The sequence below is a fragment of the Miniopterus schreibersii genome, assembly GCF_964146895.1.
Source record: "Miniopterus schreibersii genome assembly, chromosome: 6".
In the NCBI taxonomy this organism is placed as follows: Eukaryota; Metazoa; Chordata; class Mammalia; order Chiroptera; family Miniopteridae; genus Miniopterus; species Miniopterus schreibersii.
The window spans coordinates 55,213,671-55,240,980 of NC_138107.1; the positions used below are offsets into that span (position 1 = coordinate 55,213,671).

Below are 27,310 nucleotides of genomic sequence, written 5' to 3' on the forward strand. Positions count from 1 at the left end.
CCCAGGATGCTGTCAGTTTGGCTCAAATAAATTCATAAAAATTCTCTACAGGTTTGGATGTTCTTACGTTGACATATCCATTGAGCAACTCCAAACTCCATCGTTGAGCTATCAGGATAAATCAATTATTTTATCCACTGTCTCAGTAATAACAGTACTCAACTATCTTTTATTAATTCTCATTAAAATGTGAATGGTTTGATGCAAATATAGAGCTCCTTTTACCTGTCTTTGAACTTATGTTCATAAACTCCTACTTCTGCTGATAGCAAAAATATTTAACCTTCCAGTTCCACGTCATTCAGCCATATTTAGAGTTTAAAAGTGGTCAGTTTAATATTTAAAACCAATTAATTCAAGATTATCCCCTTTCCCTTTATTATAATTGCCTCTTACTCTGTTGGTGAGGGAGGGATTCTGCCTGAGGGTTATGGGGATGGCACTAGGGTTGGGGGGGCAAGAGGGGGATACATGCCACCAAACACTGGACAGATGAGATAACGGCAATTTATTAGTCACCTATACTCACAGCCCAGGGAAAGAGGACATTGTATGCCAGGCAGCGCCACAGAGGAACTGCACTTGGGAACAGAGTGAAAACCAGGGGCTGAGGGAGGCAGGCTTTGTGCATCGAGGGGGATGTGGTAACTCCTGGTTCCCACAGGAGGATATGATTGGTCCATTTAAATAGTTTTGTGGTCTGGTAGGTGTCAACGTATGAAACGTGCAAACCTGTAGAGAATTTTTATAAGAATTTATTTGAGCCAAACTGACTACATATGCTGGGGAACAAGATCTCCAAAGCTCTGGAGAATAGCAGTTTGCAGTTTCTTTTATGCATTTGAAATAAAAAAGGGAACTAAGGAAGATTACGGGAAGGTGGGAGGAAGCACGGTGGGGATCGGATTACAGGATAGGTAATGAGATTATGTGCTCTCAGGCACACTTTAGAAAGAGGGGCCTGAAAGGGGGCATTTCAAAGGTGTGCTAGCCCAGGTGCACAAAAACAATGGACAGGGCTGGCTTAAAAACCTTCACTAAAGAAGCTATAGGCCTGGGGCATGACTATCCACCCTGACCTGCCCAGTTAGGAATTTGTGATTTATTACAGCACCCCTTTTTCATCCACACAGGGAGCTGAAACCACTACTCAGGGGTAAGGAGGGACTGCCCTCGGTCCCTCTGGGGCAGAGTGGGGAGGGAACTTGTGATTAGGCCATTCAAGGCCCTTCTGATTTTACCAGATGTCAAGGCAGCACATACTATTGGATTTAATTTTAAGCCTCACACCACACCTATCTCCTTCATTCCCCACAGAGGTGACCCAAGTTCCAGGGGGTGCTTATAAATCATCTTGGTAGGGAGGAGTGGCTAACCTCACCCATCCCTGTTGTAGGTTAGCTGGCCCAACCCCAGGTCTCTTCTGGTTGGCCTGCTGCTTAGCATCCTGCCTAGATACCCATTTGTCAAGGACTCCCCCACCCTTTGATTGCCTGCTAGTCTCTGGGAGGCTGCCTCATTTCCATCAGTGCTAACATCTCCCTTAGTCATTGCTAACCTATTTCTTTTTTATGTCTGCTTTATGCAAGACTTGGGCCAAGTCCATGGAGGACCGGAGCAAAAAGTCCCTTCTGTTCTGGGATACCCTCCCCCGCACTTTATCCTGTGTCAGGATCTTTTCTTAGGCATTCACTAGATTTAAGCTCTAGAAACAGTCTTTCCTTGCTTGCTAAACTCTTTTTTCCTTTTGAGCAAGAAAGTCATTGTGATTTATCATGCATACTTCCTTTTCTACAGTTTATGGTATAAACTTCATGCTCTAGTCCTCAGGATTTCTGGTTCTTGATATGCAAAGCCAAGTTTTGTTGAAAACAAAACAAAAACCTTTTCTCTTTCAAACCCCAGGTTATTATTTAACTTAAAATTTGATTTTACAAATTTTAATGGCATGAATTGTTGTCTCGGTTATTGGTCTTAAAATAATTCAACAAACAATTGATTTTGTTGTTCTACAGCAACAGCTGAGCTGTCCAATACAGTAGCCACATGTGGCTATTTAATGTAAAACTTTAATATTGATTTAGATGAAATAAAATTTGAAATTCAATTCCTCAGTTGCAGCAGCGACATTGCAAGTGCTCAACAGCTACATGTGGCTAGTGGCTACCACCTTGGACAGTAAACTACAGAACACTCCCACACACAGAAAGTCTTGCCGGTCACTGCCAGTCTAGGGTATGTGTGCCTTTCCCTCGAGAGCTGTGAACTGTGAGAGTGAAGGCGATGTGTAAAGAAAGGGTGAGGGAGGCCGTGTGTAAAGAAAGGGTGAGGGACAAGGTCACTGAGGAAGCAACCTGTTCAATCTCAAAATGTTATCTTACTACAGGAGTTTTGAAGAGAGTTCTAAGCTTTAGAAGCTTAAGTAAGTGCTTTTCATGAGATTCCCTCCGTTTTTGGTAGGACATTTCTGGCAGCCGGGGACGCTCCGGCCTCCCAGTGCGTCAGGGACGGCCTGTGCCACGGGCTGCCACCGCTGAGCAGCGCTCGGGCCGGGGCGCTCTGGCCGCGCAGCTCGGCCTGCCCCCGCCGCTGGATCCGCAGGGCCCCCAGGTGCGCTGAGAGGTGTTTGCTACCTGTCAAAGGTGTGCTGTGCAGAGGGGATTTTATCACTTTGTTTGCATTTGGTTTAAATGTCGCAGGGACTCTCCGAGCTCTAATGTCCTCCAGTCTTGGTTGGCTCCCCTCCACTCACATAGAAGAGAGGTGTTGCCTCCAGGGCCATCTGTCATTCCCAGTCAGGGTTTTTGCCTCCCAACCGCTCAACAGGCTAATTGGGGCAAAGCTTATCTGCTCACTGCTGGTGGCAAAACCAATATTTGATCTGTTTCATTTAATAAATAATAACGATAGCAATTACAGTACATACATTAGGCAGCAGCCGAGTTTTGAACAGCCCTGCTTACATGTGTTATTGAATGTAATCCTGGCAACTATTATTGCTCCTAGGCACCAACAATATTACCTGCCTTCTACAACTAAAGAATTTCAGGTCCAGGGAGCCCGGAGATCAGACTGCTGGGTAGTCATGGCGGCACCAGCTCACAAACTGTATTGGTTATCTATGGCTGCATAAAAAATTACCTCAAAATTTAGCATATTAAAACAATAAACATTCAATATTTCATATCATTTCTGAGGCTCAGGACTTTGGAAGCTGCTTCGCTGGGTAGTCCTGGCTCAGACTCTCTCACGAGGCTGCCTAAGGTGTTGGCCTGTGCGTCAGTCGTCTCAGGCTCTACTGGAGGGGACTCAGTTTCCCAGACCACTCACGTGGCTGTTGGCAGGACCAGAAGATACACTTCCCAGCTTATTCGTGTGGGCTCTGCACGGGCTTCCTCACATGGCAGGTGACTTCCCCAGAGGGGACAGTTCAAGAGCGAGCAAGAGAGAGAACCCAAAATGGAAGCTCTAGTCTTTTTATTACCTAATTTCAAAAGTGACATCCCAGCACTTTTGCCACATTCTCTTCATTAGAAGCAAGTCACTAATGTCATCAAACGCTCGGGGGAGAAGAATTAAGCTCCGCCTCTTACTGGGAACAGTCGCAAAGAATTTGTGGACATTTTTCAGACCTCCTCATAAGCCTAGGTCTTTTCACTCCAAAACTTCCAACCTAATGTTTTCATGTAGTAATGCCAACATTGACCCCCAACATGTGTAAGTCCCACGTTTCTACCTTCCCTAGCTACAAGACAATGACTCTTGGTCCAAGCCTTGACCCTCTTTTAAACCCAGAAGACAAGACTGGACCATGACCATTGGGTCTGTTCCTTCTGCCTTCGGGTGTTACCTGGGATTGGGTGGATGAGGTGTCCTTGTCCTCTGCCACCCGAATCACCTCCAGATCTGGGAATTGTCTGAAGCCAGTACAGCTCTGGAAGTGTCAAAGGAGGTCAGATGGACAGGCCCACTAAATCCAGGGCTGCTTGCAGTGACACAAGGAGTAGGGGAAGCCTTGGCTGTAGGACAGTGATGTGGAGAACACAGAGGCCCACGTGTAACATTGTGGCACTGATTTTGAGATGTTACCTAGAATTGAAGTACAGCAGTGATTAAGCACAAATTTTTAAGAATTAATATTGAGAACATTTGAATAAGTTTACTTTGTTGATTATAAATATGTCCCAGTGGTATTATACTGTTCTGGAACTTTTGAATGCTGTGCTGACTAGTTACACTGAAGTAAGCCTTAAGTACCCTTCTGTGTTTAGCTACTTCCTGAAAAATCAATTTAACAAAATGAGATGGTTACTCTCAACTCTACATCATTAAGGACTATACATTAAGAACTATTTCTACATAAAAAGTAAAATATCCCACAGTATTTTGGGGCTCAGACACATTTGTCCTGTTCATATACAGAAGTGTATTACTTACGAACACAGTAGAGCATTATGTTTATTACTTGGTTCTTTTAGGCATCTGTGCTGTTCCCTTGGAGAGCATTTCTGGAAGATGGAGGACTGTTTCCAGTTATGAGTAGCAGCCCAGATACCCTGGAATATCATATGCAGGTAGGAGAGGTCTTCCCACTTATCACAGGAGTAACTGAATGCAGACTGCAAAGCCAGTGTCATGGGGCCATCGGTCAGATCCTCCACACTCTAGTCAGTGATGAATAATTTATAAGATAACCAGGGTGTTTTAAAATGAGGCTCTAAACCCAATAACTGCAGGGTGAGTCTTGTTTTCTTACATCAGAAGGGAATCATGGTCTCAGCTGGCATCAGCCTTGGTTGTAAACTCAGCTGAAATTCCCATGGCCTATAATGATCTGGAAGAGAGGCCATCCATTCCCAGTCACTCTTTGAGCCTCTTAGAGAAACACCCAGGCTGGCAGCTCAGACCTGTGACTCCTGACCCATCTACAAATAGTGGTAGGGAGAGAACTCTTTAAGCAGAATTCATAAAGAGAATTTTTTTCAATTATGTGTTTTCCTCCTGATTTTTAAAGCAAATATTATGTTTTTATTTTTAAAAATATAAAATATAGAAAAATTTACGAACAACATGAAAGTCAATTATAAATTTGCTTCAAAATTATACGGAAGTGAGGAGTGATGGGGATGGGGCAGGACTGGCCATAGGTGAGTGGTTTCTGGGGCTGGGTGATGGGAACTATTTTGTTTGCTTTTGTATATGTTCAAAGTTCTCCATAAGTCAAAAAGTGTTTTATTTTTAAAGTAAAATAGTAAAAATGTTTTAAAAAAACAAACAAAACAATCATAGCCTCCCACTAGCAGACAATCACAGTTCACTTCACATTTTGGGTTATTTTTTCCAGTATTTTTCCTATGCATACCTGTGTTTATATCTGAACTTTTAAAAGAAAATTGGCATCACACTATACATTTACCATGTACAGACACCGCTGTAAGGGCTGGGAACCTTGGACTTCCATACAGAGCCAAAAGGCTGAAGACTTTGAGCTAGAAATGTTACTCTGATTATTATGGAATTTTTTAATAGTTGAGAGGACAGGGCTTGTAATTGCAATTCCTCCTCGTTTTCTCCCCAAAAGCCATGTGTAAAGGTTACATAGAAGTCTTCAAACTGGATGTTTTCATTTTATTTTGTTTTGTTCCTTTATGTTTTTAGCTATGCCTCTGTAGGCTGAGTGACCAAAACCTCAAGGTGGCTCATGGAGAGCTGGTGGGCATGCAACTGCTCATGGAAGATGTACTTCTGAGTAACTATCCTATGGTCACGGAGGATGTCCCAGGACAGCAGACCACACTAGACGAAAACATACAGGTATTCTTGGTGAGCAGTACACATAATTGGCTGGTGCCCGGTGGGTCCCAGGACTGTGTTCATGCTGCAGAGGAGGAGCAACGAGGCAGCAGTCGCCTGTGAAAGCCACTCCAAAGCATTGTCTTTCACAGGAAGTCCCATGATCAGTGGTAGATCCATTTCTTTTCATTTAAAAAATAGAACAAAGGTTGCAAGCAGTCCACTGAAACCAATAGAACAAATGCTCCATCTCAGAAGCAGTGTGTCCCTAACTGAGCTCATTCTCCTGCCCCCAACTTGCTGTTCTTTCCATACTCCCCGTCAGCTTACCACCACCTGCCCCGTGTCCAAGCCAAACAATCTGGACCCCATCCTTGGCTTCTCTCTGCCGTACCCTATAGCCAGACACCAAGATTTACTGCCCTCTTATTTTAATATTTCTCAAGTGCGTCCTTTGTGCCCATGCCCCCTCCCCACCCCACGCCCGCCGGTACATCAGGGTCCCTCCCAGTGCGAGGCTACGAGCGTAACCTCCAGCCGGCCTCCCTCTGGTCACTCGTGCCTCCTTCCACGCTATTCACCCGGATAATATTGTCAAATGAAAACCGGTTACGCCACTTCCCTCCTATAATCCGTAGGCGATTTCCAGACGCCCTGAGAATAGAGTCCACGTGCCCTAACCGGACCTTCGCAGCTTGACTCCTGCCCACCTTTCTACCCTCACCTGTCGCGTTGACACAAGCGCCACGCACTCCCTCCTCAGGGCCTTCCTCCAGCTGGTCCCTCTGCTGGAAAACTCACATTAACTCCTACTTACCCCTCAGGCTTCACCTTCCAAACCACTCCTCTGAAAGCCTTTTCTGATCTTCCATCTTTAAGTGAATGCCTCTCCGTGACAACTAGGGCGCACCTGCCATAAATCCCAGGCTGTCCCACGAGCCTTGACTTAAATTAGAGGAGTGAGTTAATCTTTCAAAGCGAGTTTGGAAGGAGGTGGGTCAGGTCGGGGCAGTGTCTTGGTATCAGCAAAATGCCTCCCTCTTCCTTGTAAGATGAAGAGAGGAGCAGAAAAGCTTTCTCCTTAGGGAGCTCTTTCTTTTTATCAAGGAGGAAAAACCATTCTAGAAGCCTCCAATAGATTCCCCTGTGTCTCACTAACACCGACTAACAAGGCCGCTTCAGGCCTATTGGTGGGAAAGGACGTGTGCTTAGATGTGCCATCTAAATTCCACGACAGAACTGCAATGCTTCACCCAGGAGGAGCATTTGCAAAGCTGGCTATAGACCAAATAGTGCCAAGATCAAGAAGCATGCCGAGCCCTTTGGCCCTCTCTTTACCATTTTTAGCCCTGCTTCTGATGGATTAGCAGGGTCCCCTGACGCCCCACCTCCCCCACCTCGCTCTTCACTCTGTCTCCCGTTCCTTCTCCCATCCTTTGAAACACTTAGGAAGAGAAGACTTCTCTTAATATGAATACAGTTGACCCTTGAAAAACACTGGTTTGAAAATACAAGGGTCCACTTATATATGGTCTTTTTCCAATAAATATACAGTTGGCCCTGTATATCCCTGGGCTTCCCATCTCAGATTCAAGTTGTTAAACTGTGTAGGGGTCAGTGCCCCTAGCCCTCATATCGTTCTAGTGTCAACTATATATTGACAAGGTAAGTTTGCTAAAATTATTGTTTAATTAGTTTTATTTTATGATTTGTTTATTTAAGAGTATTTCCTTATTCATAGACAATAGGAAACACTGGAATTTATACTGCCTGTAAGTTACAACTCTGGGTTGCCTGTTTTTGCTACGCCATCAGTTCTGTGCTCTCTTAAAACAAAGTGAAAGTAATGGATTAGCTCAGGGCCTTTAAAACTGTGGTCCCAGAGGCACTTTGGGGATTTTTTAGCAGAAGGGCCAACTATATAGCCTGTAGGCTGCCACCTCCTGTCACCATGCTTGGCTCTGGTCTATTGGATATTTGGAGCCACTGCATAAAATTTCATGGGACAAAAGGTTTCTGAAGATAAAATGAATCTGGAAATGCATGCATTAGCTAATTGTTGAGGAAGCGGTCTACAAGGTTGAGGGGTTGCCAGCTGTCTTCAGGAGCTCACTCTTCCCTGGGTGTTGCTTGCCAACTGTCCCTTGGACCAACACATTTCTGGCAGCCAGGCCTTTCTTCAAATGTTAATAGCACTGTTCCAGGATCCAGCTACACCAGGTGGCTGTTCTTCCTGTTCTTACCCTGGGGGGGGAGGAATCTCCAGCGGCTAAGGTGCTAATACCTGATTGTTCTCTGAGGCCCTTGTCATAACATCGTAATCAGATTTACCATCTTCGCCTGCAAAGGAAAGTTCCTTTTCCTGTGACTGAGACACTGTTGCAGACTGAGGGCCTGAACACAAGTCCTGTTCTGTTTGTCATTCTCTGGGTGACTGGCCCTCATACCACTGGCCACAAGGGAGCAGGGACCTGAAACCCTTTTCCCCCCCCACACCCTCCAGGGCACATAGCAGTCCCTCAATAAACACTTAAGAGAAACACCAATGAATGAATGAACAAATCACAATTTTAAAGTAAAATTGCCTATTGAATAATAAATTCCAATTAAGAGACGTATTCTCTGCCTAACTTTGAAAGGATGATGGAAGGAACAGGAGGTAAGATAAACTTAAGTTTGCATTTCCATACCCAGACAACGGGTAAAATCCCCAATTTCAGGTTGTATTATTGCTCTACCGTATGGAGAGTTAAATCTCGGGTGTGTTGAAGAGCACTTTCCAGAAAGCAGAGGCTAAAGATGAGAGGCTTAGTTTTTCAAAGGGAGATAAAATGTTAGTAGTACCCAAGTACAAAAAGTGTAAAAACGAGTGGTTCAAGACTCAAGCAGAAAGCTGAAATGAGGCCTTCCTCTCCTGTCTGTTCCGGAAGGATGCATTCCCTATCTGAGCCCTACATGTGCTGCAGGGGGGTAAACCCCCCTTCTGGGGAGAAGAGTCATTCTCCAAGGACTTAATTCTGCAAGGGCTACAGGTAAAAGCTTATCCTGTCTTGGTCCAGGATCAATAAAGAAGAATTTCTGTAATGCTTTCAGCCAAATTTGCCCAGAGCGTCAGGATTCGGAAGTCAGTTCCAGAGCAGCCCAAAGGCCCCCGAGCTTCTGGGGGGCCCATGTGATGCAGTGATGTCCCTTGCTTTGCTGAGGTCATTTCTGGTGCTGTGGAAGCAGCTGGAAGTGCTGAAGGAGCAGTGGGGCCGGCTCAAGCTGCGAGGCCAGGACATCAGTTCTGTCTCTCTCCACAATCAGTTCTCGGAGCTCTACGGGTGAGTGTTGCTGAGATGCAAATTCATGCGAACCTGGAGTTGGGCAAATTCCAGCCCCTTGCTCTGGGCGTGAGATTTGATCCATGAATCCTGGTATGGCCAACCCTACTGAGCCCAGAAGAAGCTGCCAATGTGTCTCTACAAACAGTGCTTTACAGGAGAAGCTGGGTCCTGTTGACCCAGGGACAGCCCTGGATTCCACAAGGCAACGTGGTATATCATTTACCCAGAGTTGTGTCCCTGGGAACTTGGGCTTCTAAAGTGTGGCCACAGTGCAGACTCTAAGCTTTTTAGCTCAAAGGATCCCAGCAAGCACTGGGTGGAAAGATGCTGCTGCTGCAAATTCCTCCCTACTCTCTGCCCCATTAGACCCAAGTGCTGAGTCTCTGAGAGCTTCCTGTGTTGCAGGCAGAGTTACAATATGGTACAGAGGTGTAATGAGGTCTGTGGATGGTGGGGTGCTTTCCCAGCTTCAAGCCCTGGGAGGAACGACACATTGCTTCTGACATGTGTCACCAAATAAGCACTCACTAATCACCCACCCACCACCCTGGATCTTGCCGAGCACAAGACGGTTGACTTTGGGGGAAGTCTGAATTGTGTGTATATTGTATGAGTTATTAACAGTCAGCTCCCCCAGTTACTAGGGAATGAGAAGACTTGTCAATATTTTGAAAAATGAAGACTGAAATTAAATGTACCCAATGGGGAAAGGCCTCAGGATTTAATATTGACTAAGGGAGTGGCAATTGTTGTTACAGGTTGATATGAGTGTCTCTGATGGGTTGGGAGGTTTATACGTGATGACAGGAAACAGAACTGAAAATAACTGTCAGAGAATCTGATTGGGAAAAAAATATGTTTATTTGTAACTTTGTCTCTCTTCTTTAACAGAACTGACATTCTGTACCCCAGCATGAAAGCTATAGCTAAGAGGATGGGGAAAGAAGATGAACTTGAAGAACTTATAATAAATAGTCAGTCCATTCTTCCCCCCGAAGGAGCTTCAGAGATTGAAATAAAGGTTGTGCAGGTATGCAGGAGCTGTTTTGAATTCGGCTTTGAGATTTTGCTTTATGGCATTAACAGATATACCCAAGCGGTGTGTTTTTTCCCTAAGAAGGGCAGTGTAAATTGAAGGTTTGTAAATCGTTGGACAGGCTCAGAGGGCACTAAGTATTTAAAGGCATGTGGGGCTTTGAAGAAGCAAATAACTACCACTTAGTGCCTCAGAACTATAAGTCTAGATTTTCATATTTTAATAGCCACAAACAAGGTGTGCCACCACAAAAAAAGACGATGAAAGAGAATATAAGCGTTAGCATCTTGAACACAAAATCCAGCACGTAAGTATCCCCACCACCACCACCAACAGCCCGAGGAAATGGACGATAGCTCCTGCGATTGTGTTTCTGAGAATAAGGTGCCACCGCTCATGCATGAGCCCAGTTGGTGTGTTAGGTCCCTATGTGGAGAGGCGGTTTACCCAAGTGTTTGCTCACCTTGGTCCTGGGACCCAGGTTCCGTGAGGCTGGGCTCATTGGAACAGACGAGCAAAGCCTCTACCTGTTTGGGTGTCAATGCCAAGATGCCAGGATGCCAGATGTGTGTCTACTGAGCATGAAGGAGAATTCAGTGCCCTGTCCCCCCAACACACACACGTGCGCGTGCACACACACACACACACACACACCAGTCCCCATGTGCTCTGCAAGCATAATGTATAAAGTAAGGGCTCATGGTTATTGGAAGAGTTTTCTCTTGGTCTTGTATGGAGTTTGAAATCTTCTCATGAAATCCTCCTTGTCTAACTCAAGCTTCAGACCTGAGGGTTCTCATGTAACAGCAGATCACAAAACTCCTGGCCACAGTTGGAGACCTCAAAACACCTGAGGTCACCTCAGACATCAAGCACTTTGCAATTCAACAGAGCTTGGGAAAAAGAGTTGTATTTTATTAGTCAGAATGTATGCCAGAAAGAAAAGATTTTGGTCTGCAGAAGCACTCGGGAGGCCAAGGCGGGAACCCTTCCTTCCCCCAGGGAGAGAGCAGCCGAAGGACAGGACCCACCCAAGGCCCTTCTGCAGGAGTTTGACTTAGAAGCCTAGAGTGGAAACTCAGTGTGGAGACTGACTCTCAAACTGCTTACTCTAGCTTCAGAAACTTCTGGAAAATCTTGAAATGCATATGAGCCAAGAAGTATTAAGAAAAGTTAACAGAGATAACACTGGTTGTGTCAGAAAAGTCCAAGGAGCAGCACACTCTCCCCACAGGTAAATTATTATTATCTCTCAAAATAACATTCACTGTTCTAATGATAAAAGCAATCCATGTGTCCATGTTCAGGGTAAAAAACTCTATAAAGCCCAGAAAATGATATAAAAATTACTTTTAACATCTTGACCCAGAGAGGAGTACTATTAACACTTTGATATATTTCTTTCTACTTAAAGGGCTTTTAAATAGAAAACATTTGTTGTACGTCAACCGTAATAAATTAAATTTTAAAATGAATAAATATATAAATAGAAAAACGTTTGTTAACTTCAGTCTCAACTCTTCTTATTAACTCATAACTGAAATAAAGTTGAAATGGGGGAAAGCATAAAGCTTTTCTTACTCCACATATACAGGCGTATATTACACATATATGACATAAACATGTCAAAATGTTTAGAAATGCATATATTTAGGGTGGGAAGGCAATCAAAATTGTTTCCTTCGTCTGAGGTCTAAAGCCAGGATCACTTCATGGACGTATGGCCAATGTGCTCACACAGGACTCAGGGGCACTTGGAGTTTAATGCTCATTGGGTACCTTCTTGAAACTCCTCATTTTTAACTTAGAATTTCTGTCTTGTAAGTGGAATCCGGCGAGTCGATGGAGAGAGCACCAAGGGCTGGGAGTCCTGGCTCACATACAGTCCCACCTCCTCCTGCCTCCCAGCTTGCCAGGAGGGGTTCTCAGCTGCCCGCTCCTCTGCTCTCTGTCATCCAAGGCACCCCTAAACTTCCCCGTACCAACCCACTCAGCGACCGCTGCAGCCCTCCACCCCAGTGGGGGCCTGAGGGTTGGGGGGGGGGGGGTATATACCTTGTGGTGTCTAAGGGGTCCCAAGCCAACAGCAGCAGTGTGTTGAATGGGTGACTCATTGGGGACAAGTCTGTTGCCCATCCCTGGGTACCTAAAATGTCCCAAGACAGAGTGTAATACCCTTGGGGTTGCCCGTCTACAGTGGCTTGGGGCAGTGGGCCTGGCTCAACTTCTCTGCCCCGTGCCAGGGCATGAGGCCTTGGCCCTGTACCTGGTGGACCATGTGCACTCATGCACCTAGTCACAGGGTCCCTGGGTGCCCATGAGGGCTGAATTTGCCCTGCAAGCATTCCCATGCCTGGGTGTGCAACGTTAAAAACAAGTAAGAACACCATGACATGTCAAGAGAGACTGCAGAAGAAAGGAAAACTATTTTTTAGTTCTTATGATGGTACTTTTTTCCTACTTTTTGAACAGGAAGCTTTACATTTTTATTTTTCGCAGGGCTCCCCAGATTACACAGCTGGTCCTGTCTAAACGGAAATATCTACTCCTAACTCCTACTAATTCTGTAGGAAAATCCACAGCCTTTGAGCTACCGAGGAGTTGTCTGACTAGCAGAATAAATTAGATTTTCCTCTTGAGGCAACATCCACAGATTGTCATGTTTATGAATAACCTCTGTCCTCACCTGAGCCATTGTCATTTTATCAGTGCTTCAAGTAGCTGAATCTGTAAACAGGGCTCTGGGGAAACGCAGTGCAGCGGAAGGGCAAGCCACGGCCCTGGGCGGCTCCCAGTGTCACTCAGAGCAGAGCGAGGGTGAGCTCCAGTTACTGAACATTCAACAGGACACAAAGCTCCTGTTGTTTGTGCCACGTTGGCTGCGTCCAGGTGGCTCCCCGGGAGAAAAATCCACAAGCACACGCAGGCGCAACCATCTGCAAGTTTCCAGGCTGTGCTTCTTATGAGACCGGGGAGAAGCCTCTCTGCTCTGGGGCTGTGCGGCCTGCGCCCTGGTCAGGGTGCTGCTCAGCTGTGCTTGGAAAGGGCCTTCAGCAAGGGCCTGGTGGGAGTCAGGCAGAGGGGAGGGGTAGAGTTATTTTTAATGGTGGTAAGGTTGATATTCCCAAACCTTACTTTGGCTAAGGTATACTGGCCAATTCTAAACTCTTGTTCAGATTCCGTACTCATGAAGTTTTGAAAATAAATGCCAGTGGTGAGGGTGGTTTGGTTTTTGGTTTTGGTCTGTTTGGCATGCCAACCTGGAGGCCTGAGTCTCCTCCTGTACTGACTTCCCCACACACAAGTGACAGGGGTGCTGCCTCCCAGGGGTGCTGTTCTGTATATTTCTTCAGTCTAGTCTTCCTGAGACCTCTGTGCACTGGGTACCTTCGAAGAAGCTGATAAAACCACCTCCTGTTAGTCTCAGCAGCAAGCAGCAGCCATACTGGATGGGGCTTCCAACAGGGGCTGCTTCTTCATGCAAGACCACCCTTTGTGGTCAAGGTTAGCTTGGGGCTAGGGCTTTCTCCAGAGGGAGTTGGGAATGAAGAGACTGAGACCAGGGCACATCATAAGCTCCTGTCCTCCCCTTGGGGTCTCCTCTCTCCTTGTTGGCGAACTCAGTGTCTACATTCTACCTGCCCTTGACCTTCCCTCTACCTCCTTCCCTCCTCCCCACCTCGTCGAGGAACTTCATCTTTCTATACAGCTTCTGTGTGAGTTTTCGGTTTGTCAGTGAGCATCTGAAATGTGGCAGCCACACCCAATCTGGTGCTGGTTCTTGGTAGCTGAACTAGTGCTCCCCTGAGAACGCTCAAAAGTGGCTCCAGACATCCCTATTAGCCTCAGGGTCCCCCTTAGCAGAGATGGGTTCCCCTGATGCAGAAAGGCTCTGGTGCAGGATGTTGATATTAAAGGAGGCTATGTGTTGGGGGTGGGGGAAGAAGATATATGGGAACTCTCCATAATGTCTGTTCAATTTTTCTGTGAACCTAAAACTTCTCCAAAAAAAATGATGCCTTTGGATTGTTTTACAGTCTTTAAGTTTTCCCTCCATAAAAGGAAAGAAGCTAAAACAAAGAACACTAGAGATTGTAGACCATGTGCATATACTATAGTTTATAGAAGAAAGATGGTACAGAACTCCAGTGAGTGGGTCCATACAAAGAAGAGGCCTAGGCTTTATGTTAGAAGATTCGCAAATGTCTGTATATTTGTGTATTTTTAAGTTAAATAAAATGTTTAAGATAGTGCATGTCATTTTTTAAGCATTCTCTGTTGACAGACTTCTTTTGACTGACCTATGACCTCTTAGGCTTAATTGCTTTAGATAAGAGGATTTCTACCATATTTTGCAGGAGTTGAGAGAAAAAGGTTTTGTTTGTTTTTTGTCAAAATAAGTTTGGGAAATTTGGAATAAGTAATGTTAAAAAAAATTTCTTTACTCCAGACCTTCTTAGGGACTTTACTGTCCTGCTGTAGATTATAAATTTCCAAGATAGAGATAGAGTAAGAAATGTTCTTTAAATTTATTTGGTCACTGAACCCGTTTCTTCCCTTGGGAACATCTGTCATCAACTCAAAGAACTAGTGTTCTGGGGAGCAGTTTGAGAAACACAGGAGTACAAAATACATACATATGCTTGAAGCAACAAGGTTTTCAACCTGCCCCCATTTTGGGGGGGAGGGGAGGCCTTGCCTAGTCAGGAGAACAATTTTGAGCAGCAGTTGTGTACTTTAAGTTTCGGTTCTGCCTTGGCTTAAGACCCAGGGCCACTCGGCCACAGAGGGCTAGTGGTTGTGTTGGAGAAGTGACAGACCAGCAAAGAAAGAGGCCCTTCCTAAGGGAGGAGGCTGCGCGGGGGAGGGCGAGGCTCTGTTCAGAGAGGAAGGGGGCAGTGGTTTGGCCTCTAGGAAGTCAGTTTCCTCCAGTCAAAGGACGTGAGAACAGAGTGAAGGGGAAGAATAAAACCCTCACTTAGCCCTCAGTGTGCTGTCCCCGCCTACCACCGCGCTTCTGTCAAAAACCGCTTCATCTTAGAGAAGCCGTGACCACACACGTACTGAAAATGAGACACACGTAGAGGCTGCCAACCCCACTTGGCCAGGAATGACTTCTCTTGGGTGAATTCTCCTCTCCCTGGCTTCCCCTGTCCTGCCTGAGATGCAGATGCACGTCTGAACTTGAACTCGAGAGTAGGAAGCGTGCTGGGAAGATCTCCCAGCATGCAAGCAAAGCACTTCCCCTTCAGCTAAGCCCAGAGCTAAACCCCAAACCAGTTCTGTGGATGTTTGGCAGGTGATGACCCCAAATGGGAAGTGTGTGACGGATGTGGCCCCTCACTAGGCCTCTCTGAGCCAGACACCTGCCCCAAAAGTATCATGGGAAAAGCATCCAATTTCTTGTCTGAAATATACGTGAGCTCTGTCTTGTCAAAGCTTAGATTTATAAAAGTCTTAGCATCTTAAGAAGTGTGAACTTCCAGGCATGTTAACTCTTGGATTTTTTGCTTCAGTTGTGCTAGGACAGTGGTGATAGGTCTACCCACCTTTATTGTCCTAAAGGAAAAGCAAATCAGATTTATCTGTTTACTATGGAAAGTAGACAATTGTAGAAGAAACGTGAAATCCCATTTTCAAAAACAGGACCCTCCCCCCCTCAATAAATAACACAATAAGTGCAAATACCAGAGGCTCCTGCTCTGTCATATCCACATTTCTGGGAAGATTGTGCAGGATGCTTCCTCTTATGTGCACTGAGTGTCCTGTCAGAAAACTGAAAGTGTGAGTCAGAAACCTAATCTGAAATTAGAAAGAGCCAGCTGGGGGCAGGGAGTGGCCCTGTGGTGCTCTTGCTGATGGCCAGCACCCCTGATAGAAGAGGAAGCGGAGTGGGGCTTGGCTCCTGCCCCGCACTCTGTGGGTCTCTCTTTGTTTCAAGACCCCTCAGGGGCCATGCACAAGGAAGTGGTCCTACCCACACGACTAACACGCATATGTGCTTTTGCTCTTCCACATGCGAGTTAAGGAATGTTGACATCCTTCCCTGGTGCTAGCACTGTCATATTATTTTTAAATTTGATTTTATTTGTTTAACCTGGTTCAAAACTCAAAATGATATTAAAAATATATATTTAGAAGTCTTGTTGCCACTACTGACCCTCTTCTACCACCTCCTACCTAACCACTTTTAGTTAGTTTTTAATATATCCTTTCAGGGCTGTTTTATGCATATACGAATCCATTCCTTCATTCAATACCTACTTACTGAGCACATACTATGTTCTCGGCCTCTATATTTTTGGCACTGTTTCAGGGATGCATCCTTACTGTTATGAAGCAAAAAATCCTTACCCTCATGGAGTTCGTCATCTAGAAGGGGGTAAACAGACAACAAGCAATAAACATGAGAAATAAGGAGATAACGGAGTAAGGAAGATGGTGCTGTGGGTGTTGGAAGGAGGCACATGGTGATTTTCAATAGGGTGGTGAGGATAGACTTCACTGAGAAAGTGATGTTTTGAGCAAAGTTTAAAAAAGTGAGGGAGTTAGCTAGATGGGTGCCTGGAAGAAGAGCATTTCGACAGAACAACAGCTCATATGAAGTTCCCAAGCAGAGCATGCCTGTCATGTTTATGGAAGAGCAAAGGCCCAAGTGTGGCTGGAATGGAGAGAGTGAGGGAGGGTGGTAGGAGATTAAGCCAGTGAGGAAGAGTGAAAGGAGAACAGATTGTGCAGGACCTTGCAAGGATTTCAGTGTTTACTCTGAATGTAATGGGGAGCCTGCCCAAGATTTTGAGTGATATGATCTGACATATTTTAATAGAATCTCTCTGGCTTCTGTTTTAAGAAGGGGCAGTGAAGGAAGAAAGAGTGAAATAAGGGAGAGGGAATTGGGTAGCTATTGCAATAATCCAAGCAAGGTGGCTCAAACAAGGTTGGGAGAAGGGGAGGTATTAAGTGGTCAGATTCTAGGTATATTGTTGAAGTAGTCTTTAATGGGTTAAGTATTAAGTATGGGAAAAAGAGAAGAATCCATGATAATTCCAAGATTTTTGACCTGTGCTATTGGAAAAATAGAATTGCCATCAACTGAGATGGCAAGTTGGGGAGGAAAAATCAGAAATTTAATTATGCACAAGTGAAGTTTGAAATGCCTTTTAGACATCCAAGGAGAGCTGCCAAGTGGGTATGAAGTCTAAATTTGAGGACTGTCAGCATATGGATGTTATTTAGCTATGAGACTCGATGGGCTAGCCAAGGGCGTGAGTGTGGGTAGAAAAAGAGGTTGACCAAGGGCTGAGTCCTAGGACACTCTAATGTCAAGAGCTGGGGGTGGGGAATAGAAAAGGAGAACCAGTAAAAGGGATCTAGAAAGAACAAGCAGTGAGGTAGAGGAAAAGTGGGACAGAGTGTTGTCCCAACGTTTAGTGATAGAAGTTTCTCAAGCACAAGTGACAAATCATGTGAAATGTTGCTGGTAGTCAAGTAAAACCACTGGTTTTAGCCATGTTACGGTCACAGGGTGGTGTTGGTGTCATGTTGGTGTTTATAAAAAAATCAGTCCCATTGGAGTGGTGCAGGTGTGAGCTGGGTGAGTGAGTTTAAGGACTTTGAGAAGTCACACACAGTAAGGGTAGACATCTCTTTCTGAGAGTTTTGCTAAAAAGGGAGCAAAGAGATGAGATAATAGCTGACAGAGGAAGTGGGGCCCAGAAGAGGATTTTTATGAGGTGGGAAAAAGAATGTGTGCTATTTTGAATGGTTCAGGAAACGGAAGAAGGGATGATATTGAAGAATGCCAAATTTTTGGAACAGTGATGTTGAACAGGCTTAAGGAGATATCCTCCCATTTTATTATATTTATCATATCTTTCTTATAAAGGATAGCATTTAATATCCACTGTTCTGCAAGTTTAATTTTTCACTTAACAATCGATGCTTCTTTTCATATCAGTACATGGAGAAAGTTCTCTCTTTTTCACAGCTTCATACTATTCCACTCGAAGGATATACAACAATTTAGGTGTTGTTTCCAAGCTTTTGCTGTGCAACAATGCTATTCTGAGTAACTGTGTATATGCCTCGCCTCAGAAGTGTCAGCCCTGTTGTGGTTTCAACCCAGGAACTAAAGTTTATAGTCTGTCTGCTCTCAACATTTCTAATATGTGACTCTTCTCTCTCTTTTGGATTTCCTCCCATATTTTCATTAACTCTATATTTAAATTAATTTTGCCTGTAACACCAGGAATGTACTGAAACAGATACATATAATAGCTCTTCAGGCCAAAATAATTGTTCAGATACATACAGGCACTTAATGAAAACAGATGTCATGCAGGATCAATAACATTTGACTCAGAATTTTTAGTTATGGTAGCAATATTGCTCACTGTCTTCAGAGGTGCTTTTCCAAATCTTTTCATCAGGAATCTTGTCAGATATCTTCCTTATTTCCATGTTCTGGAAGGTCCTGTGTTCTCAACCACCCCCTCCCTTCCCTCACCTCACCCACTAGTTTTTGTGTATTTGGAAATAACAACTTGCTATGTCCAGTGCTGTCTCAGAGAGTTGCCATTTCATAGTCAGTAATGGTTGTTCAGTTGAAGTTTCATGATACTAGTGCTGGTATGTTTCTTCCCCTAGGCCTTTGGAAACACCAAGTCATGGAAGAAAACTTTTCAGTTATCAGTCCACAAATAGTTGAAAATTTTATACAGAGATTAATGGAGAATTACCAGGATGGTGGACTAGAGGTATGTATTAAAATTAGGCATTATGTAGTGTGTGGTTTTTTAACATAAATCCAAACAAGGAAGACTTTCCCCTAAATCAATGATTTTCAACTAGTGTGCCTCAAGAATTTTAAAACATGTACTACGTGACTGTTTAGTCAGGGGCACTGACCTCTTTTCCCTTAGATTGTCAAATTAAAAAATGACAGCAGCCAACACAACAATAGCTGTCCAGTGTGAATAAATCAAAATTATACCTACCTTTTTGTCAGACTGGCAAAAAATATATTTTTTGGTGTGCTGCAGAACTTTATGTGTGTCATGAAATGAAAAAGGTTGACAATCGCTTCCCTAAACACATCTCCTAATGCTTCCCTTCCTCCCCTTGAACATATGAATATTGAGCCTGAACTCAAAGTAGCAATCACTTGTTACCATTTTAATTTTGGAAAAAGACTGATTTCTCATAAAGATGGGAGAGAAATTAGAATATGCATGTTGGTTAATTTCAGGTTTCTTAAAGTAATCTTGGGGTTTGTGTATGAATGAGTTCTTTTTAGCAACATTTCCTATTGTTAATTTTGTAGTACAGAATATTTAAAGAGAGAAACCAAAACAGCCCATACTACCACTAGAAAACTCTTTTTTAAATGTATGATATGAAAAAAAAAACAACTTAGCCCAGAAAGGTAACATTACCCTCCACTCCACCATCCCGTTTCCTCTCCACAAAGGAAACCAGTGCCAACAACTTTTTCTGTGTATGCACATTTGAATCCATAACAACTCTATATAGTATATAATTAATACATACGACACACATACACACAGTTTGTGGAGTTTGGAACCCTTTACTCTTGACAGCAAGTGCATTTCTAAATCAAAGGACTCTGCCAAAAAGTCAGGAGTATATGTAGACATTTATCCTTAACAGAGCTTTTAGGATCATTAACAAATTAAACATAAGCGCATTAGGTAGACATAAATCCAGTTTTCTTTGAAATTCAACCATTTTTAAAAACCTGACTTAGCAAAATTTTTACATGACAATGTTTTCTCTAAAATTACATTTTTTTAAGCTCTTCAAATATTCCCCATAATTTTATAATCACTCCAGTTCTTAATCATGAGGTAGAGAATTCACAAGCTTGGCTGGGGATACATTTTCCCTCAGAACTTGATGATTTACAAGTATTTGCTTTAAGCTTTTAGTCATACCCAAATGTGACACTGTGTATTCTGAGGAAGGGTGAAGTGGTTGCTTTGGGTCCCTGCAGCTCAGAGGTTCTCAACCAGAGGCCCAGAGATGAGTAGGGTGGGGCTCAGGAAAACGTTTGAGTCAAAAGCATTTTGTGGCTGCCCTGGCCAGTGTGGCTCAGTTGGTTGGGCTTCATCCTGTGCACCGAATGGTTGCCAGTTGGATTCCTGGTCAGGGCACATGCCTGGGTTGTGGGCTCCATCCCCAGTAGGGGGGTGCAGGAGGCAGCTAATTGAGGTTTCCCTCTCACATCGATGTTTCTCTCTTCTTCTCCCTTCCTCTCTCTCTAAAAATCAATGAAAAATCTTTTTTTAAGAAACACTTGTGTCCCTCCTTAAAACGGAGAGAAATTCTGACACATGCTTCATCATGATGAACCTTGAAGACATTATGCTAAATAAAATAAGCCAGTCACAAAAGCACAAATGCTGCATGGTTCCAGTTATATGAGGTAGCAGGGCAGTCAGATCCACAGGCAGGAGGCAGAATAGTGGTTGTCAGCAGCTGGGGAGAAGAGGAAGAGAGAGAGTTAGTGTCCAGTAGGTACAGAGTTTCAGTTTTGCAAGGTGACGTATTCTAGAGCTTGATTGCACAACAGTGTGAATATGCTTAATGTCACTCAACTATATGCTTAAAAATGGCTAAAATGGCAAATTTTACGTTATTTGTATTTTACCACAATAAAAACGAAAAGTTTGTTACTCAAGATCTGCTCACATCCTATCTATATACTTCATCCCAACATTGAAGACAGTGTCTGGAGGAAAGAAATGTGGTATTAGGAGACAGGACAAACCCATATCAGGCACAACTAAAACTCAGAGCACACTGAAGAGACTGGTGTCCGCCTGTAGTGTCTTGAAATAACAGGACCCCATGATGTGAGGTCCCTGCAAAGTCTGTGCCCGGTGGGCTTCTAGCCTCTTCTGGATCCTCTGCAGTGACAGTGACCCTCCCCCAATTCCTGGCAGCTCGTGTTTCTGGAAGCTCTTACTGAGCTGGATTTAGCCTCCCCACCATCTCCACCATGGATCCTAGCTCTGTCCATGGGTCACCACAGATCATGGTTCTGCCCCCGCACAGCAAGCCTTTAGATATCTGCGGGCAGGTAGGGCGGCCAGGGAAGCTCAGTTAGCACCATTGCTAACACGTGTGAAGCCTCTATAAAGTTACAACCAAGGGCCTGCTCTAGGAGGACAAACCCAGGCAGGGGGTGGGTTACAAATCCTTAGCCCTTCCTCCAGGAGGTTGCTGCCAGGGCCATGGGGCACGAACTACAAAATGGGGCAGATGCCCGGCTCCCCCCACACCTGGGTCCTCTGTGCAGAGCCCAGATGGCACAAGCACAGTACGTGGAGGATATGTGCCCAGCCTCCTCTGCTTCAGACTAACCCATCTTCACTTCCTTCATCACTTGACATGAGCACCCCCGCCACCCTGGTCAGCCTCCTCTAAATTCAGTCATCTGACCAGCAGAGTGCCCTTGACCTGGGGGTTGTGCTTGATTAACACCTACCCACGTGTTGGGTGTTGGCAGCCACGTTGTGGCTGACTCATTAAGCTAACAGCCACCTGAAGCCCACATGCCGCCTTTAGGCATCCCCCTAGCTGCCATGTGACAGGCCTTGTTTTTGTTCATTTTGAACTCTTTGAAATCTTTAAAAATCTGGATTTTTATCACTCAGCATACTCTCTCTCCTTCACACTGACCCTGCAGAAGAGCCCATGGGGCAACCTGGTGAGCTTCCAGCCAGGGCCATCATCCCGGGTCAGTTTAAGTGTTGATGAAGGAATCAGCTCACTGGAAGGCACTAAGCCAACAGTCTTCACTCTGGGATTCTTCGGGAACCCAGGGGCTGGCCTTGGAGAGGAAGTTGACCAATGAAGCCTCCTCCTCCTATATTTTGACACAGAGATGACCTTTAGTGACCTAGTAAGGCAGTGGTGGGTTGAAGAACAGCTTTTAAGAAATAAATTGCTCTGAGAGCTCATAGAAGGATTGTGCCAACAGAAGCCACATAGACTGTAGGCCCACAAGAGATGCTGCTCAAGTAGCTCCAGGTGCTGCTTCTGGAAGGCCAAGTACGCAGCCTGCAGAATCAAAGTTCACCTGCAGAGAGGGACTTCCAGGAGCTTCCTGGACCTCTCTATCACCTGTCAGTCACAACTTCCTGCCTGCCCCACCGTAGACATGCTCTCCATTCCATGTCCCCATTGCGGATGCTCTGGCTGGGCCCTTACCATCCCTCCCTGCTTTCACACTAACCCACCTACATGCCATCTTCTTGAGCAGATCTTTCAGCCCAGCCTTCTGAGGCCTCAGCAGAGCCACTAAGGGAAGGAAGCAACACAATTTCTCTGGCCTCTGGAGATGCTCACAACAAGTCCTATCCATTCTCTCCTCTTTAGTGTAACAGTGACTCACCCAAGGGTTCCTCATCCTTACTGGGTAAAACGTCACGCTGGCCCAGAGGGGATGGCAGAGAGCCGCTGTGGTCAAGTCTACATTTCTGTCTATTTGGGATCCTATATCTGCAGTGGCTATGGCAGCATTCATTTAAGAAGTGTTTGCCCTGCTAAAGAGCTGCTGGAGGGTCTGTTCGCACACTGGAGTCCCAGCGCTGCTGCTCAGGACAGTGAGGAGTGGGTCAGTGTAGCTGACTCCGAGCTCTGGGCCCAGCTCACCTGGATGGGGCCACTGGCCACACCTTGCTGACCTCGAATATTGTCTCAAGGCTTAAGGCTTTCACTCTACTCAGACCAGGGTGTGTTTCCTTTGTCCTTACTAAATTCATGTAGCCTTGACCCTTTCACCATAAAGAAGTCAAGGTCCAGGGGATGGTATCTTGGTTCCCTTTGCCTTGGTTTCAGCAGCTAACTCTGGCTGTCCTCCTGCTCACTTTCCAGGGGCAGGATGGATTGCCTCCACCCCACTGCACCACTCCTCCTTGAGGAGGCCCTAGAGAGTGAGTGCGGGAGGCTGGGTACCTTCTCCTGACTCCCTGGTTCATTCTCATAAAATCCCCCATGAGCAGGAGTTTTCATCTAGTATTTCTATTCTGCTTATAGTGAGCTCATCCTGCCAAGCTGCTGTGGTTGGTGATCTTATCAAAAGCTTTACTCTCTTTTATTTAATATATATTTTATTTATATGTACTTATATATAACTATTGTAATTATATACACATTTTATGATTGTATTAGAAAATAGAAATATGATGTGTTAGGAAATACACTCATAATCTTACCCTCATTGATAACCACTATTATTATTTTGGCATATTTTCTCTCAAACTTTATAACTTTTTTCATTCATGTACTTTTTTAACAGAATAAGATTATTCTATATGCCCTTTTGTTATAGTGTACTTTTTTCTCTTGACTAAATGTTATAAATATGTTTCTTTGTCAATAAATGTGTGTCCACAGTATGATTTGGTGGATGTTTAGTATTTCATTGTATTGATGGGTGAGATGGATTCAACCTGTTTTCCATTCTTAGGCACTTTAGATTGTTTCCATTTTCCTTCTATATTGGAGAGGCTACTATAAACAACATCTGCTTACCTATATTTTTGTGTGTAACTTTTATTATTCCCTAAAGATAGATCCCTAGAGGAGGAGTTATTAGGTGAAAAGGCACGAACATTTTAAAACTGTTTCATAGATACTGCCAGTGTGTCTTCCAAAATACCACTGATTTCCCCTCCCATCAGCAGTGGTGAGCAAGCCACCTTCCTCACTCCATCAGTACTGGGTTTAGCACTATTTGCCATCTCTGCTGGTTTGCCTTAGTCACTTGCTTTGGCAAAGCCTGCTTGGGCTTTCTCTGGAGGTCAGTGGAGGCACTGAGATTGCACTGATAGGACAGTGTCCTGGGCCTTGCCCAGACAATTGAATCAGAGCCAGGGAACCACCCTAGGCTGGAAGGACAGCCTAGCTTCTGCAGCAGACTGCCAGTGAGCCTGGAGCCCTCCTGACCCTGGAAATATCATAGATAACGCTCGTGCAAGCATGCAGGCTGGGTTTCAGAGTGGGCCCCATAAGACCCTCAGATACACACACAGATACACTCACTGATATTCCTAGAGGGACACACCCAGACATAGAGACATATACAGATAGGGACATACACAGAGAGACACAGACACGCACTGACATCCACAAATGCACACAGACACACTCACTGATGTAGACACACAGAGACATACATAAGCACTCGTATGGACATGCAGGCCCTCGTCAGGTAGATCTGTCCAACCTTCCATTTCTCTCTAGAGCCAAACTCTAAGCCTGCCTGAAGGGGTGGGCATTTCCTCTGTTCCTCAATGGCCACCTCTTCAGAAGGGTGCCAAATCTCTTGGAGAAAGGGAGGGAATGGGACTGCTCAGGAATTGAAGAGTATGGCCCCTCAGCCAGAGGAAGAGGGATCCCTGCCAGAAGCACCATTCTTCAGAGGGCCTTCTGACTTTCCTCCAGCCCCACCCTTCCCCACAGAGTGAGAAATTCATGCAGCCAAAGGGACATGCACACTCAGATTCCTGGTCTTCCTTCCAGACCACACTCAAATGCCTGGGACCCTGGAATTCCTTGAGTCCAGGGCTTCTTTCCCAGATCATGCTCCCCAAAGGGAGAGTGGACCTCACCGCCATGTATACACCCTGGCCTGAGGGGTGATCCAGGGCAGCTGTGTGTGGGTGTGGACGGCTGGGCTCTCTGCTTATATGCAAGCCTCCCCCCGCCCCCCCCCCCCCCCCCCGCAGTATGATGTGAGGCCAGAGGGGAAGAAATGGCGGTCATGCTGTAAACTGGGGGTGGGGAGAGGGAGGATCTCCTCCCAACTTACCACATTTCAGCATAATAGAACTCAGAGTAGTTTAAATTCAAACCTTGCCTTCCAAGTCATTTTTGAAGGCCTATTTTCCAAAGTAAGAGAATGAAACATTCTCATTTTAATGGTTTGTTAGTTTGATTTGTAACCTTTACAAATATTTAGAATATTTAGACATAGGGTATGTGGGCCTCCATTTGTACTCTTGTCCCTGGTCCTGCGCATGTTGAGAGCAGACCTGGAAGAGAGGCTTGCAAGGCCACCTGTGCCATGAGCCTGGCATGGTGAGGCTGCCCTGCTGGAGCGGCTGTGAATGACGCCCCTTTCTTTTCAGATCACGTTCAGCAAAGACCACCTCGAGGCCTGCCTCCTTTCCCTGGGCTCTGATGTGATGGCAAGAGAACGCAGCAACTTCGAGAGCTACTCCATGTGTTACGAGCATGTGTTGAAGCATGTGAGGCAGAAGCTCTGTCAGAAGGAGCAGGTAGGTTCCCAGAGACCAGAACTGCAATGGGGAAGGTGTGTGTAGGGAGGCCCAGGAGTCACTCTGAAGAGGAAAGTAAAGCAGAGGGTGGGGAGAGGTGTAGAACAGAGGATGAATGCCACTCTCCAAATTTCTCTTCTCGTTGGCTCATTTTCTCAGTCTGGTATTCTCAGTCACAAAGATGATGGCCCCAGCCATAGTGGGTGGTGTGCTTTGGAGGTGTCTAGCAGAGAATATAATAAGAGGTGAGTGACAAGGGAGCTGGCCCCAAGGAAGATGCATAACTGACCTTCTCACCCTTGACAAACACAAGGCACCTCATGCCATTCCTGGTCTAGCAGAGAATCCAGGACACTTGAGTCAACGCTGTCTTCAGGATGCACACCCCAAGTCTCATGATGAGAATTTCTTAAAATGAGACCCCACTGGCAGGATCCAAGAGCCACTTCTCCTGTTCTAAATGGCACCCTTTTTGAAATGGATTGCATCAGAGAGTCAGTGTAATTTTAGTGTATACCTAAGAAAAGCATAAAAGTCTGGACACCTGAAGCATTAAAATATCAAACAATGAGTCTTGGCTTTTGCCCCAGTTGGACTTATCCCCATAACTAAGCCCTCTGCGTCAGTGTGGATACCTGGAAGTGGGTGCTGTCTTTTGATGCTGGACTGGGCATCCTGAAGCACAGGCCTGGCTCCCCGTGGGGCCCAAGGATCTACATGAAGCTCCATGAACACAAGTAGGAAGTGTCTGGAGCACTTTGTACTAAACTGAGCCAGTGGTTGGAAGAGTAAATGAGTTTAGTTGTGCGCTACTTTCTTCTCTTCAGGAATTAGATATTTTACGAAGAGGTCAGAGTCCACCCGAAGACAATGCTGCTCAGGTAGGTCAGTTATTACCAAAAATTTCTCTTCTCCATTTCTCAAATCCACAGTCCCAGCAGTAGCCAGACATGGGACTTCCGAGTGTTGCTTTCCTGTGCGCCCTTCAGGAGCAGCCTGTGGAAGTCCCTCCAATGAAGGTGCGCTGCAGAAACACCCCAGGGCTGTGCCATCACTTTTTAAGCAATGCTGGCTTCTTGTTTGGTTTGGTGTTTTTTGTTACTTTTATTGATTTGTTTTTTTCTTCTTGTTGTTATTTTTGGGTTTTGGGGAGAGGGGATTGTTTGTTTTCTCTTGAGGTCGATTAAGGTGCAATTCCAAAGAAGAGGTATTTAGGCTGAAATGTCAAGGAAAGGCCATTTTTCAGATGGAGGCCAAGATAGTTGAGGTATTTTCTCCAAATGAAGTGCTTTACCAGTGTCTCTTCTGGGGTCATTCATTCAGCAGCCACTTATAGAGCACCTACTCTGTGCCTGGCACTGCTCTGCGACCCTTAAACCAACCTAGATTCTTCCACCCACATTTGCACAAGATATTCACCTCCTTCATTAGGTTCAAAGTAAAAGTGCACACTGTAGTGGCAGTTTGCAATTCCTGTATTATCTTCCATGTAAAGAAAATGTTTCTGCTGCTAGGTTGCGGAGCTCAGTCATAATATGATCATGGAAATCACTGCTCTGAGAGCCCGACTCACGGATTTGGAAGAGGAGAATCTGAATCTCCAAAAGCAAATCAGAAGCGAAGTGCAAGAAGAATATGAAGATTTGGTCAAAACCTTGTTTATGGCATGTTTACACATAAAAGTAAGTGGTCTGTGTCGGAAACCAGGGCAGCCCTGTGAGGAATGTGTGTAGCTGACCCCCATGGTAGCTGCACACAGAAGGATCAACAACGGAATGGGCTTTGTGGTCACAAGAATTCTCCAGCTCTAAGCTTTCTCTATAACGAAGGAGCCGGCAATGGGTTGT

At 45.1% G+C, this 27,310-nt stretch overlaps 1 protein-coding gene across 1 annotated transcript in view; it reads left to right on the plus strand.

Moving 5' to 3' along the window:
* LOC308559135 (uncharacterized protein) overlaps positions 1-27,310 on the plus strand; it is a gene marked incomplete at both ends in the record, with an annotated part of 127,951 nt that overhangs the window by 87,351 nt on the left and 13,290 nt on the right. The window contains 11 exon segments of the mRNA XM_081141426.1: positions 2,461-2,610; positions 4,479-4,574; positions 5,659-5,814; positions 8,887-9,116; positions 10,011-10,149; positions 11,271-11,338; positions 11,340-11,389; positions 18,802-18,911; positions 25,314-25,463; positions 26,291-26,344; positions 26,978-27,145. Coding sequence (XP_080997552.1) covers positions 2,461-2,610; positions 4,479-4,574; positions 5,659-5,814; positions 8,887-9,116; positions 10,011-10,149; positions 11,271-11,338; positions 11,340-11,389; positions 18,802-18,911; positions 25,314-25,463; positions 26,291-26,344; positions 26,978-27,145 — 1,371 coding nt within the window.